We start from the raw sequence: 15,294 nt of genomic DNA, 5'->3' as shown, positions 1-15,294 counted from the left end.
AATGTTAAAAGGGATGTTATTTGATCTATTAAGACGTCTAAATTTGGGAGAAAAACTTGACCTTATATTTTAAGAGGGTGAATTTATTATTATTTTTTTCTAAAAGATTGTGTTATTTTTTTTGGGGGGGGGGGATACTTATGCCCAAATCCCATGAATTATTTATCTATTTTATATATATCTACTTATATATTATGTGTGTCATATTGAGACTCTTAACTTTATAGAATCTATGAATTACTTTTTTATTGGTTGTTTGGTTAATTTTTTTGATAAAAATATTGTATCATTGTTACCTAATTAATTTAGGTAGCATTTGGTTTACGGTACTTATTTATGAATTATGTCTCTTTTAAATATATTTTATAACTATATATATATATATTAGTTAAATATTATATAATATAAGTCATGTGATAAGTTATGAACAAAATTTTATTAAAGATAGAAGAATACGATAAAGTTTACATATTTTCTAAGTAAAAGTTTTATTACAGTTAACATAATTATCACAGTTTAGTAACTAAATATAAATTTTTATATAATTTTATAGTTATAAACAAACATAATATATATTTAAAAGATGTGTATAAAATTATCCTAAAAAAAAATCTTACGTACGAACTAAACGAGGTCTTAGCCTTCGGTGGATCATTTTATTCTTACTTCAGATTAAAAAAAAAAGAACACAAAATTTTAAGAAAATAATTTTTTGACATTTTCATCGATTCGAATCATTAATAGTTGAAGAGGTTAAAGTGTCAACAAAAAAAATTAATCAATAAATAATGGGATCTATAAAATTTTGATCACCAATAGATACATGATTACATACCATATCATCTCCATTGGTTGTATTAGCTTAGTTGTGGTGGACTAAATGAAGGCCACAGGAAAGACTTTACTGTTACTAAACAATGCAAAGGATCATCAGTATTCCACTAGTGCAAGCACTAACACTTAGTGGGGGTTAAAGCAGCGAATGATAGGCATCAAAAGCCAAGATGATGCGTTGTGTTTTAGAATATGGACTCCTCTCCGTTTTAAATAATTTTAGGTATGATGCATTTGATTGAATTCCTTCGCCTGCTCGGTCTGTCTTTAATGGAATGTTGACTCATCTCTCTTTGGCAAGATTATCTAATCAAATACTTATTTTATGTAGCCCCAACTTGTGTCCTATCAGACTCGCACATTGTTAGAACTAATAATTAATAAAAATATTTATTAGAGTGTTATATATACGGATAATTCTATTTAGATTATCTTAGTTCAACATAAGTATATGTGAATATTTTTCATAGTTTAAATAGTTAATATGTAAAACAGTGATAGTTTAAGGGGTTAGATTTATTATGATATGTTTTTAAGAGAATTGACTGAATTACCCAATTGGATAAGACTAAGTTTATTTGTCCGGCTTAAGATTAGCATAGGAGCTCATGATCTATAAAACAAATGAAAGATTATCTATAGATTGTTTCTATGGAGCTTAAACCTACCGGAAAACAAACACTAATAATGAAAGGAGTTGGATAAGTCTGCAGTTCCATCAACAAAACTATAACATAGAAAGTGGGAGTGTTCTAAAAGCAAACCAGAAGTGGGAAGGAGAGGACTTAGATAGCGAAAGGTACCAAATGGAATAAGTTTTACCATCCATGGTTGGTCCATTGAGCTCCTTGTTAGAGAAGTACTGCTTGCTTCTGCTCTCTTTTATACTAAATCATACTATTTCTCATATTTTCTATAAAATGAACTTGTGAGCTGACTGATTTGATTAATGTTCGTTAGGTTTTGGGTGTACTTGGGAAAGGGTTTACCTGCATACTCTTGTTCAAATTTTGATTGACGGTGTTATAATGTTTTTTATAACCGTGGTAATTAATCAAAAGAATTATTTTAAAAAAAATTCAGTAACAAATCAATAGACAATGAGAGTGCACTTTGAGAGGATATGCTTTTAACTCCAATCTGAGTCTTTCTTTCTTTCTTGCTGAAAGTTGAACAGTACTTGCATTTGATCACTAGACATACATGACCTGTAAGAGTCCACCATTTTTGTTCTTTGGTGCTTTTGGTATCATGATCTCCAACTACCTGAACTAGTTTTGTAATTATTATTATTATTATTGCAAGGTGAATAGTATTGTAGTGGAACATGTTCCCCATTGAGGTGGAGTCAATCTCTCTTTCTTCAGAGTGAGTAAGTAATAAAAAAGAAAAGTTCTAGAAGGGTAAAATAATTTATTTTCAAACTAAAGTTATAAAAATTATGAACACAACGAAAAATCTAGCAATTATAACTTACTTAAAAGTTCATGAAACATAGTAATACAAAATAAAACTTATGAGGTTTAAGTAATTTTCATCGAAAGTATAAGAAGGTAAAATAAATTTAACACAAATAAAAAAAAAAAAACCTAGTCAACAACATCTTTGATATTCTTACAATTTGTATTATTCATATAGTGAGTGTTCCAAAGCATTAGTTCTGGTTATTCTGAAAGAAAGCATATTGATAGAAACGCTTTGAAAATTAAGATGTTTGAGATGACAAAAGTTTAGAGTTCTCTGGATGCATCTGTGGGTAGCACTATGTTATTCATATAACAGCAGCCCACCATGATTGAAAGCAAGAGCTTTAGTAAATAAAAAGCACAGATAGTGGAGATTTCATCATTCCAGACTAGACGGTAAGATGAATCATATTAAAAATAATCCCAAATGGGGAAATCACTTTGTCATGAGAAACCATGAGATAACCACAACAGGGTAAAAGAAAAGACCACAGCTGATACAAAGTAATGGAGCAATTTGTCATTAATATTTGATTCAAAGATAAATGTTGCTTTCAATCCATTTTCAATTTCTAATGTAATTAGGAGCAAAAATATAATGGAGCAGATAAAAAAGAAGTTTGTGACAGCAACATATACGAAGTTATGAATAATAGCACCTCAAGTAGTGGAATCTCAATGAGATTTCCCAGTGGAAATAATAACACAAGGGATTATTTGTCATAAACTTGTCAAAATTTGCTCTGTTAGTAGCACAGCCCAAAATCAAAGTAATACGACATACAATTCCGAACAACTTGGACAACAAATTTTGGAGGAAGTACACAAGAGGCCATTAAGTTTTGCACACTGTCTTTCCAATTAGTGGGGCGGAAAGGTTGTAGGAAATATTGCTTCAAGGACTGTGAATATAAATGGTTTCATTTGAGAGGAAATCCTTATCACCTCCGGAGCATCTGGTCATATATATTAGTCTTGATGGCATGTATATATATTATTTTCAAATGAAAATTATATGATGCCAATTGAAATCTCTGTCTCAACGAAAAGCAGAACATGCAAAAGAGGAAGGTGGCCTTCAAGCGATCCGGATATGCTGCAATTCTATCATGTCTCTGTTGATGGTGATCTTAATGTTAAGCAGCAATAGGAACCCTTTCGGACTTATCAATTCCTTGAATATCAGTAATTCTCAACTTGGTCAGGTCCTGATAATGTGACCAAGCTTGGTGAGAACTAGTTGCTGCTTGCTCATTAAGTCAGCATTTTTAAAACTAAAAAACATGAATTACCTGATGGTGGCCCTTGGTTCTGCAGTAGTTTTTTCTTCTTTTCTTCTTGAATATGATTACTTTCGCATTTAAAGCCTGAAAAAAAGAAAAAAATTGAAAATTACAAACGGTTGTTAAAGAAAATGCCCAGAAATTTATGGAACACATGAGCACCAAGTGGCCATGCAGGAGAATGCAGAGAATTTCACATGCAATTTTGAAAAGAACAAAGCTATAATTACTAAGTTTTCATATCAAACTGAACCAAACACCAAAAGAAGACTCAAAGACATAGTTTGGACTGGAAGTTTGATCTTGTTTTGACATTTTGCAATAGGATGAAACTTGAGCTATGAGAGTACATACATACATGGAATGATAGTACAGATGTATTATGAATAGTTCATAATAGCTTCATGTGAGGGTGGCAGATCAGAAAAAAATTCTACTTGTGATATGATTTTACAAGATCAAAATATATAATTCTTAATCCATATTGTGCTTAATTTTAAGAAGTATTTTCTTCACAGAAATACTCTAAATTTCTGATAGAATAAAGACAATAAAACAATAAGTTAATATACTAATTATAGTGAGTTGGACATTAAAATGATAGAATTAGCTTATGCATCATTATCACAATTTTATATGATTCTTGTGGTAAACCTAAATTTCAGAATTCAGATTCATGGCAACACTGAACTAAATAAGTAAATAGTGTGCATGCATATGGGTGATATCTGTATGTATGATGTGTGCCAGTGTATGTCTCTAATCTTGCGTCTGTGCCTATGCTTGCGTGTGTTCCTGTGGCTGGGAAGCATGTGATTTGTGCATATGTTTATGGCTGTCTATATGTATGCACATGCATAAATATATCTAGTCATAGGCATGTCCCCATATATAAAGATACCTACCTACAAAGATCCATAATTTTGCCCATAGAGTTATGATGAAAGAAACTAGAGTTAGGTGATGTATGCATGTTTAACACAAATTGATCAATCCATGCAAGACATGCATCAAGGCCACTCTAGCCAAAAAACTTAAAAAGGAAAATTGTATCACAAAAGAATCACTTTTGACAACAAAACCAGCACAATACAACAAGGAAAAGGACGAGAAAAGGCAAAGAGCTGATGATTCACAGTTTCATACATGCTCTTCAACAACAGCATGCACAGCTGCCTCAGGTAGTATTGGCCTGCCAATGATCGTTTTAGATTTCGAACGAACATGAGAACCCTGTTTAAAATTAACTGCAGAAAGAATCAAATTCACGGTAAATACAATCATGTCTATGGCAGCTCAATGCTAGGTACATAGTCTTGACAAAAAATAAGTAGAACAAAGATGTTAAAATAAGAAAGTTGAAAGCAGAACTGTTTGAGTAAAAAAGAAAAAATTACAAATCCCAGAAATCAGGTAAAAAAGTTAATAAGTTCTCACTTGCTAGTTGAGTTGGTAGGAAAGTATAACAATACATCAGATGGTTTAAGGATTAGTACGTTTCATTCTAATGAATTGTATCTTCCTACAGTTGCAGCAGAGATCTTTGGAAAGAGATACTGATACTTTATGTGATGTCACGGGGGAAACTACAACTATTTATTTATAAGACATAAGTTTCTTATAGCAGCTTAAGAACTCGACATAGAACAAGGAAAAAAATCGATACAAAAGGTGATCTTAAAACAAACATTTAAATCCAAGACATTCTACCTTGACATTAACGTCACAAAATTTCAACCTTTGAGTAAAAATCGAATCCCCATTGCTGACCTTAAACTGATGAGCCCCAATCTACACCAAAAAGACAACAAATTTAAAAATGATTTACATTGACTTCTAAGAGAAAAAGAAGAAACAATTAAAAAGAGTTGAACTCCATCGATTTCAAACCTGAATAACAGCAAAGACCGGCTCGTCCGGCTTAAACGGGTTCTCCGAGGGATCCAGCGGTCCCACTACTCTATACCGGACCTCCGCCGCCTCCATCGCTTTCTCCTCGTCTGAATCTGATGCATCTCCATTCTCTGGATCCCAGCTCTCCCCTCCTCTTCTTCTTCTTCCTCCTATTCTTCTCCTTCGCCATCGATGTCCTCGTCCGAGGAGCTCGTCGGCCGAGATGAGAAATGGCGAGTATCGCTCCATGGAAGGGCATTGAGGGATTGCGACGCACGGGGAGTGGCAGAGAGAGAAGATCGGAGAGAAGAAGGGAGGATTAGGATTGTGGTTCTCCATGAGAGGAGGCGAGTTCGGAAATGGCGAGAAAGGGAGTGGATGCATCGCGGGCTCGCCATCATCTAAAGCTTCTAACGAGAAAGGTGAGGGTTTTAGCGTCGGCCGGGAAAGAGAAGGTTTAAAAGGAAAAATATGCACATAACACCCTATAATATAAGCCGGTAACTTTGTAAGTTGTAACCCTGTAATTTTACGAAAAGGACCTCAGTTTATGTCAAAATGTTTTAGAAATTGGCACTTTCAGATAGTTATGTTTTCCTTATGCGATATATCCCTCTATAATCTTATATATCTATTTAGTTATTTATTAAGCTGCTACTGCTGCTGTCACACCATCATCTTTTCAATGAAGCCTAAGATCAAGTAGGAGAAATATATTATATGAACATGATGAATAAATATTATGAGAGTACGTTTTCACCCTCTGCACACCTAATTCAGATGAGTTGCACTGTAGATTTATCTATTATTCCATTTATCAGATCCACTTCAGAACTGTGAACTTCTTATCACAAAGTATTACAAGCATAAAGTGCTTCAAGGAGGCTAAGTTAAGGGGTATGAACCTATGAGGTCTAAGAAGAACAAGATGTATGCAACTTAACTCTTTTATAGGATATATCGCCATAAAATATCATTGAGATTACATCGAAACAACAGCCATGTATACACCAAATATGATTTCAACCATCTCTGATGAAAAATCATTTCGTGATAAAAACTATGTATATATCATCTTATTGGGATATAAATTAGAGAAAATAAAGAATGTCCATTTTTCCCTTTCTTCCTTGCTACTGAACATGACAGAACAACAACATTGGCTTCGTGCCAGTTCTCTACCAATGAAGAAAACAGTCAGCATCCTGGCAATTGTATTCAGAATGCAGGTTAATTTGTTCTTTTGAAACTAGCTCTTGCAATCATGAAATCAGCTACACTCTTCTGTTGGCTAATAACTAATGAGATCATCCTTCATCCCTTTGATTTCTTTGTTTTAACAATGAAGTCATCGTCATCGTCACTGTAGCTAACTCTTTTCTTTGCCTTGGCATCTCCATTCTTTAGCACCTGTGGATTCTTGGAGCTTTCTGGTCTCTCCTGCTTTATGGGTTTGATTGGTGTGCCCGTTCTCAACTGGTGCTGCCTCTTTTGCTTTCTCTCATACGCTTTCTTTGCTCTTTCAGGAGATAACAAGCCATGCTCCATCATCCTGATTGTTAGAAATATAGAATCATCATTGACTTATAGATATCAGATATGAGGAAAAGAACAGAACAAGTCCAAACATCATAATCCAAAAACATCTTTGTCAAGTAAAAATGTTCCAACTCAGTCATCTGGAAAATCGGAAGAATTTTCTTAGTTGTATTCCTTAACTTGCCGTTCACAGTTTTATATGACAGATATCAAGAAGATATTGGTATGCATGTTGTCGGGTTGATATCTCTACACCAGCTAAGAGCAGATATATCCATGTTCGAGTATGCTATGTCTGAGATTATACACAGTAATTATCCTAGTGTAGCCCCCTAAGATTATTAATTACAAGGTCTTCTTTTTGTGATGGACAGAAATTTTAAAAAAAAAATCTCTATATAAAAATGATTGAATACTAGCTCTGACATAAAATTATAAATAAGCAACTGCAGTAGAAATATATCTAACTACAAAAAGCAAGTAAAGGACGTATTGCAGAATAATTTAGCATTAGATGCATGAAGCAATTCCATATATTTAAGTATCGAATTACATTCATGTAGAAATTTACTTGAGCAGAAATTCACCATAGACCATGACGAGGAGAGTCACAACAACCAACAAATGGTTATCAGAAGAAGAATCCTGATACTTCATGCCATAGCAATCTAACAAGAAGTGTTAATCCAACTAAAGGAGTAGATCAACAGTAGGAAGGGCACCACATGGAGTTAGCTATCAAGAAGATTGTCAAAAGACCATCTATATCCTACTGTCAAGCAAAAAACAATTCCAGCCCTAACATACTCAGCGGGAATGGAGGGCTGTCCTTGACAAGTCTACAAGGGTCAGATGTTGTTTCAGAGAAAAGATATAATTAATAGAGTTCTCGGAGTGTTCAACTTTACTTGGAGCAGTAGACAAACTTAACACGCACAGTCAAAATCCCTGTTTGGCAACTAGGTTTATTTCAGTAATCTGTTCCACAGAAAAGATATAATTCTTATCAACTCAAATCTAATGCTATTAGCTTCCAAGTGAGCTACCTGACTTCAGAATTACAAAAAATAAGACCTCCAACTATGCTGCAAGAAGAAACAGGATAAAAAAAAAGGAGAGACTAAAAAGATAAAGTAGGACAACAGCATTGCTATAAAATTGACAGATAAGGGGGGAACTAGAAATTGTGCAATATCAGATAAGACTTTACCAGAAATCTGCCATTTCACTTGACGGAATCTGCTTTGATAATGATTCATAGAATATCCTCAAGGGTTCTCTCTGCCGAAAGAATCCAAGATCAGATGATGCAGAATCACTCAATACTATCAGGCCATAAAGTAAGAAGAAATTTATGAGGTTAGGGAAGGTCTCAAAACCTCTTCCGGAGGATCATACTTCTGGCCAGGTAAAGAATACACTTTCTTCTCGGCTTTCTTCTTAACAGTTGTTGTTTTGGTTGTTTTCTTGACAAATTTCGATGAACTTGTCGCAGTTTTACCTTTCACCTTTGTTACAAAATTAAGCAAGAAGAAGAAACAGAAAAGAGAACAATGTAAGTACAATACACTCATCTGAGACTGACGAGTTTGTGTTGTGCTAGATCAACAGAAGCAGAAAGAGAACAGAAAGAATTCCGAAGTTCCACTACAGATATCTCAGAGGAGAGTAAATCAACAGGAAAATCTACCAAAAAAAGAACCCGATTTTCGACAGATCCTACAAACTTTCTCAAAAATTAGTATGTGGGTACCTCTGGTTTAGCGACCACCGGTACGGATTTCACGCTGGATACCGGCACCAGCTTCCCTGACCCATCCACCTTCTTCTTCACCACCGGCAAAGCTACTCCTTTCCCTTTAGAAGTCCCGTCCTCTCTCCCCTGCGCCGCTTTCGGCTTCACCCCCTTGATCGCCGCGGCGGCCGCGAGAGAAGAAGAAGACATCCCCGATTCTAACAATTGGATGGTGGAGATCGCCCAATCCCCATAAAGATCCGAGCTTGATGTGAGTGAGGGTCACACGAGAGAAGAGCTTGTATAACGTCAACGTGTATAGAGACTAGAAAGGGGATACTATCTTGCGCCAAGTAGACGACTGGAGCCTATCCTGCACCCGTAGGGAAGTGGGGATGGGAGGTCATTTTTGTCATTTCAGGTTCTGGGATTCAGCGCCTCGCTCGCTCACTCCAATGCGGGGCACGTGATGCTGCCCGAACGCATGGATAATTGGATAACGCTGTTGATTGACAGCATAACGGTAACCGTCGATGTTACTATTATCAACCGTTGCTATTCTTAAATTAATTTTTAGCCCATCGTAACTGTTTGAGGGTTTTTTAAAAACGTCGTCATATTAAGTAGGTGAGATGTAAAAGGAAAAAGGAGAAAAAAAAAAAGGGGGGGAGAGAGATACAGTATTAATCCAGCAGCAATTCGTAAGGGGTATCATGCAATAGTGGAAGGTACTAGCCATCTTCCAGAAAGATAGAGGAACAAGAGAGGAGAGAGGGAGTGAGAAGGAGTAGACCATCACAGCCAAAAGATAAGAGCAGATGTGCAAATCTTGATGCTGTTGGCATGAAGTTTCACACTGAGAGAGGAATCTTACTCTACTGCATATTAGGATAGGATAAGACGATTTCCAGCACAAACGATACCAAACTTCTTAAAGCTGGTAAACGACTCTAGTAAAACATACTCTTAACTAATAAAAGGTAGAGACCCAAATCATTTCATATTTCTATACATGCAATGCTTTCTGCAAAGGAATCTCTCTATTTGAGAGAGAACCATAACACACATAAGTAATCTGTCCTAAGACTATTCAGATTTGGTTCCTCTTCCTTCCAATCTCCACAAGCATGGTAAGCAGGGCCTCACACATCTCACTAGCATCAGCTTTGACCTGATCTTTCTTCAAAGAGGAGTAGACCATCCATGCATGGTCCAACTTCCGGTCTAACCTCACGACAACTGATCCAGGCACCTCAGCATCCCGGCGTGCCACTAAGCCATCGCTTTGTTCCCCATACCGTAGCCTTAGATGAAGTGCACTAACTGCCATTGCAGCTGATAGAGGAATCACGACAGGAACCTTCCGGCAAGAGAGCCCATACTCAATGTCATCAGCCTCAGAAAGGAAGGGCGGAAGGGGAAGCCAGGGGAGCTCAGCGTGGGCGATGTGAGACATTGTAGCAAGGACTGCAAGTTCTGTACTAGCTTCAGTGTGGAAAGAGATAAGAGGAATTTGCTCTGCGGGAAGCTTGTGCTTGGCAATGAAATCCTTTCGCTTTTCATATGTCAGATCATCTAGAGCCCTCATATCACCCTATTAGCAACTTTAACATTAGATACATGGGCAATGTGTAATGATCCCAGTATGAAACCTGAATCAAGTAAAATGTAACACACTCGTCATTCATTCTCTTTGAAGGAAAAAGAGTACCTTGATTAGCTTGCATATAATAAACTCCATAATTCTCCGTGCTTCTGTGTCAGCAATCTGGCCTTCACGAAGGATATCAGACGCAATTGGACTACCACCATATGGGCTTTGAACAAAAGCCAGACCAGCAACCTTTTCTTTCAGGTCAGACCAGTATATTGAAAGTGCTGCTGCTGCATCAATACCACCTTTGCTATGACCTAGAAGCAATACACGCTTCCCAGATCCCCAATAGAGTTCCTCAATGTATTGCTTCAATTCCCACGCATTTTTCTCCACTGATGCCTGAAGAAAGAATATCATGAAAGAAAGAAATAACTATTTTCATACCTTAACAATATGGACATATTTTGATGTAAGCTTTGAGTATTGAATGAGACAAACAGTTCTTGCGACCCCTTGTACCTATTAAATGGATATACAACTTTTCCATATAAAATCCTGCAGCTAGTTCCACTATCAAGACTCAAGAGGAATTTGGCTGATAAATCTAAGATTAACAACTACGTAAAAAAATGCGTTGAAAGGTGCAAGGAATAGGTCTATCAAATATCAACACAAATATCAACAAATTGAAGTGCACGTATAATGCTAAGCTTCATTTATTTGTAGAAAAATATATGAAAAAGACATGGATGACCATGGGAAAAGCACAACATAAGTGAACTCAGAAACTAAATCATTTAGAGTTTAACAGTAAATTATTTGGTGTTATATAATATGTTAGTAGAAACTTTTGATGGAAATATTTTGAAGGCAACTTTTTTTACAACATTCCAAACTCTTCCAATGCTTTAATTAAGTAGGAATTGTGAAGTAAGCTCTCCCGAAGTAAACTGTCTTTGAGTCCAGAGAAAGTATGATGTGATTATTTTCCAACCTCTTAAAAAGTCATGTAAATTTCTTCACTATATGAGTCTCTATAAGCAATCCACATGCTTTAACTACATAGTATTAGAACATAGACAAACCAATAATCAATGCTATTTGCAAGTACTGGCTTCAAGAATTGTGAAAAGGCAAGCTCGGGAGATTCTCTCTCTCAAATAAATAAAAGTGTAGTTTCATCAATTATTCATGAATGTTGCCCAAGACAGGAAAGTATGGCAGATACTCTGTAGTCAGCTTCTGCTTATGTCATAGTCAAGTTTACCTCACTATGAATCTTGGCAATGTGACAAGTTAGACCCATCTTGGAAAAGAATCTTTTTGTATTTACGAAATACAATGGACTATGGTTGCTAAAAAGTCCTGTCAAGATCCATTAAAGGAATAATGTTAGTCTCCAGAGAGCTTCATAAGTGAAAACTTTGAATATATCAATGAGAATTATCTTACCAGGAATAAATAAATAGACCAGATTGTTAGGCAGACAATGGACACCAGCTCTGAAAAGTAAAAACAGCACGATAACTCTCTGAAAGTACCATAACTCTTTGAAATTGTTGATGCATAACAACACATAGCATGTGCAGAGATATGAGGAAATACCTAACAGTCGAAGATGAAGAAAACAGAAACCTTGGAAAACTTTCAATATATGTAACCAATTGACAGCAGAAATACTGGATATAACATATATTTGATTTTTTTTTTTTTTTTTGGTTGAGATAAGCATATATTTGATCAGCATCTTCCACAGGAAAAAGACTGTTTGAGCATCTTCTAGTACACAATTACAATTGAGACAAGCACCACCTGGGATGCTTTATATAAATTATTTATCACAGACAAAAAGCTAGAGATACCTGACATCATGAAGCAGCTCGTTGAATCGAGTTGTACCATCCTCCACAGGAGGTAATCCTTCAGTTCTTTGCAACCACCCAATATCATCAGAAGATCCCTGCAATGTTCTACTCAGACGACACATGAACCTAAGAAGCACAAAAAGAAGGAAAAAAAAAAACAAGATACAAGGCTATAAAATCAAATAAAACAAAATGCATAAACTTCAGTTAAGACCTAAGATACAGGCAGGCAACAAGACTGGTATCTTTTATTATCACTTCAATAACTAAGAAGGCAAGGCTCTCACCCATGCACCTGGACTTTAATTTGTCTGATGTAGACACAGAAACATCTCAGACAAGTTGATGCCAACCTACCCCCCAATCTGAGTCCGTATAGAGGGAGCATCAACCTGCAACAGGATTCAACAACATGCACTAAGAAATATTGCAGAAGGTAATGTGAGGTCAAAACATAAGTGAAAGAGATATCTTGAGGAAGAAGAGTTTTTTCTATATATCAATGACTGTGTGAGCCTCATCACATGCACTACAAATGCATTGGATATTGCTTGCTTTACAGAGCCTCCAATCCTCCATAGAGACAAATTTAAGTGTGTAAAGGACATGAGAGTGCACAAGACACCGGGCAGTGCAGATTCTTCGGAGGACAATACTTACAACAGCTTTACCCTCTTTACAAGAAAAGCTGCTTTTGTTACTAAAACCTGCAGCAACAAGGTGCATGGGGCAAGATAGCAAGCATTTAACTTCCATATCTTTCAGACTAGAATAAGATAAATTCAATACTTTTGAAAGCAAGCTCCCAGTATCAAACTAGTGGATCCGTAGGTTACCGATTATCTCTATCCAGTTCAGTCCTTACCAAAATAAGAAATGAAACATGGTAAACGTTTGTCTTTTGCAGGAAGCTTATCTAGAGAGAAACCTCTGTGTATTTTCATGTATGTGTTTTACTCTAAGATACCATTAATCAAAGGAAAATGACCAAAAAATACATAAAGTATGATTTGAGAAATAATAGCAGCACTGCAGCAGCAATCAAATTACATGTTTTGACAATAGTTTCTAGTTCCATAAGTTTGAGATCTTAAAGAGCAAGACAGACTTAAAAAGCATATTGCATTTTCTTATGTACTTTCATTTCTTAATTAATTGTCACTTGTGAGTGGTGAATATAAGAGAAGAGGAAAAGAATACCCTTGATAAACAAATGATCGGGCATGCTGAAATCCAACAATTCTAGAATTTCTGTATACAAATTGATATTCCATGTTAGAATCTGAATCCAATAATCTGCAAGCCTCCTGATCAGAATACTGCATGATGCCATGGGAGGACCAGCCACCCAATCCAGAAAACGAATATTCGGAATCTTGTGAGATTCTTCCGACATCTCCAAAAACAAGATCATCTGCAAAGAGAAACATATAGTCAATTTTAAGGAAAATAACCTGCAGACTCTAAAAGGCATTGACTTAAATAGAAATATAAGATTAATCAATCAAAGCCACTTCTATACTTAAAAAGGCAAGATAGTTCTGTTATGAACCAAAGATCAGAGTGCAACATATGTCAATGATTAGATAAAAAGTTAAGTGATAGGCACTTACCATGTAACAGAGGCATAGCAAGCACATTAAGTTTTCAAGCAATTAATATTTAGAAGATCACTCATCGAAAAGTAAAAAAAAAAATACTAAAAGGTACTGGTTGGCAACAAAAAGGATTACCAGTGGAGTAAACAAATCCTTGAAATAATGGTAAGGTAACAGTTGTAAATATCTATATATAGCAAGCGTTAATTGATTCATTACAAGAAATGACATAATGAAGAAAGGAACATGTTTATTGGCATAAGCCAGAAGAAGCTCACCAATAAATTGGACAACATTGCGACAGAAATATGAAGTTAGCCTTAGAAGACGGACAAGATAGTCTTCCATTATTGTTACAAAAGATACATGCTGAGAATAATTTTTCTGCTCTGGATAACTCCACTTTGGGCCTAATCAGAAGAACAAAATAATCTTTCATCACTTCAGAAGGTCAGTTAAAATAAATTCAAGATTGATTACAGGAAAAAAAAAAAAAGACAATCTTTCGACGAAGGTTATGCCACAGTTATAGGAATGTAACTACCAAATATTGCCAATTTTCCTAGAACTTTGCTTCTCAACATTGCATTCATCCACAAGGTTTCTCTTGCTACCCTAACAAATATGTACTATACATACATATATATACACATAATCAATAAATGGTACCCAATACATAAAAAATGGCAAATATTTCTTCTTCAATCAACTTATCCTTATCCTAAAACAATGCATTTCAAACCACTTCTCGCCTAAAAACATTGTTAGTCCCTCCAATGATTCTCATATATGTGCCCTAAATATACCTATTGCTATGACTAGTAGCAATGTACTTCCCGGAGTAAAGTCCTGTTGATCAGGACTATATCCACAGGAGCCTTTTGACAAGCATCTTACCTCCCAAATATAAGGTACCCAAATAATCATCAAGACAACAGCAATGAACAATAGGAATGACACGATTCACATACCAATAAGGGATCAAAACCAAATCAACTATCGACGCCTTCCCCCAAATACATCGGTCACAGTACTTCTATTTATTTATAGCCCGAAAAGTGAAAGGAAGATAGATAGATGAAGAGTGACGAAACGAACCATCGATGGAGATGAGATCAGAGGATGCTCGGTGGCTTCGAGAAATTGGGAGCTCTCGGGAAGAGAGAGAGAGAGAGAGAGAGAGATGGAGAGAGAGAGAGATGGAGAGAGACAGGAATCGTTATCCAATAGCCCGCAGTCAGCTGAGCCTATCCAGATGGCGAAATTGTGGGGCCCGCAATTCCCGAGGCAGAAAGCAAGAAGGGAGGGGTACCTCTTGCATTATTTCAGTTCCCACCCTATATTTTTAATATTTGTTTATGTAGCCCTTTCCTTTTTACAAAATTTTGAAAACAACATTAGAGTGTACAGTGTACTCCATATGGTTTGGCTTAAAATCAAACTATTCCTCAACTTTTATTCTCACATAATGAAATTGATCAAAA

At 35.9% G+C, this 15,294-nt stretch overlaps 2 protein-coding genes and 1 pseudogene across 4 annotated transcripts; all 3 read right to left on the bottom strand.

The window, feature by feature from the left end:
• Window positions 1–3,333: 3,333 nt before the first annotated feature.
• Window positions 3,334–5,827, bottom strand: LOC140771269 (large ribosomal subunit protein bL21m-like; annotated as a pseudogene).
• Window positions 5,828–6,493: 666 nt separating this feature from the next.
• LOC140770263 (uncharacterized) lies at window positions 6,494–9,089 on the bottom strand. Its single transcript, XM_073111359.1, has 4 exons — window positions 8,769–9,089; window positions 8,395–8,523; window positions 8,226–8,296; window positions 6,494–7,028 (listed from the first exon to the last, which is right to left on the bottom strand). The coding sequence occupies exons 1-4, from the start codon at window positions 8,958–8,960 to the stop codon at window positions 6,791–6,793; spliced, it is 630 nt and encodes a 209-aa protein (XP_072967460.1). The 5' UTR covers window positions 8,961–9,089; the 3' UTR covers window positions 6,494–6,790.
• Window positions 9,090–9,678: 589 nt separating this feature from the next.
• LOC140770200 (uncharacterized) lies at window positions 9,679–15,060 on the bottom strand. Of its 3 annotated transcripts, none has more exons than XM_073111255.1 (9): window positions 14,909–15,060; window positions 14,089–14,220; window positions 13,413–13,626; window positions 12,500–12,604; window positions 12,210–12,338; window positions 11,800–11,849; window positions 11,615–11,712; window positions 10,462–10,746; window positions 9,679–10,344 (listed from the first exon to the last, which is right to left on the bottom strand). In XM_073111255.1, the coding sequence occupies exons 2-9, from the start codon at window positions 14,156–14,158 to the stop codon at window positions 9,841–9,843; spliced, it is 1,455 nt and encodes a 484-aa protein (XP_072967356.1). In that variant the 5' UTR covers window positions 14,159–14,220; window positions 14,909–15,060; the 3' UTR covers window positions 9,679–9,840. The 3 variants fall into 3 exon arrangements, with proteins under 3 accessions (XP_072967356.1, XP_072967358.1, XP_072967357.1); XM_073111257.1 differs by having other exon boundaries at window positions 12,210–12,317; XM_073111256.1 differs by having other exon boundaries at window positions 14,782–14,920.
• Window positions 15,061–15,294: the final 234 nt, after the last annotated feature.

The sequence above is a fragment of the Typha angustifolia genome, chromosome 11 (assembly GCF_048772165.1).
Source record: "Typha angustifolia cultivar Huaian chromosome 11, ASM4877216v1, whole genome shotgun sequence".
Classification (NCBI taxonomy): domain Eukaryota; kingdom Viridiplantae; phylum Streptophyta; class Magnoliopsida; order Poales; family Typhaceae; genus Typha; species Typha angustifolia.
This window is presented reverse-complemented; position numbering and strand designations above follow the sequence as displayed.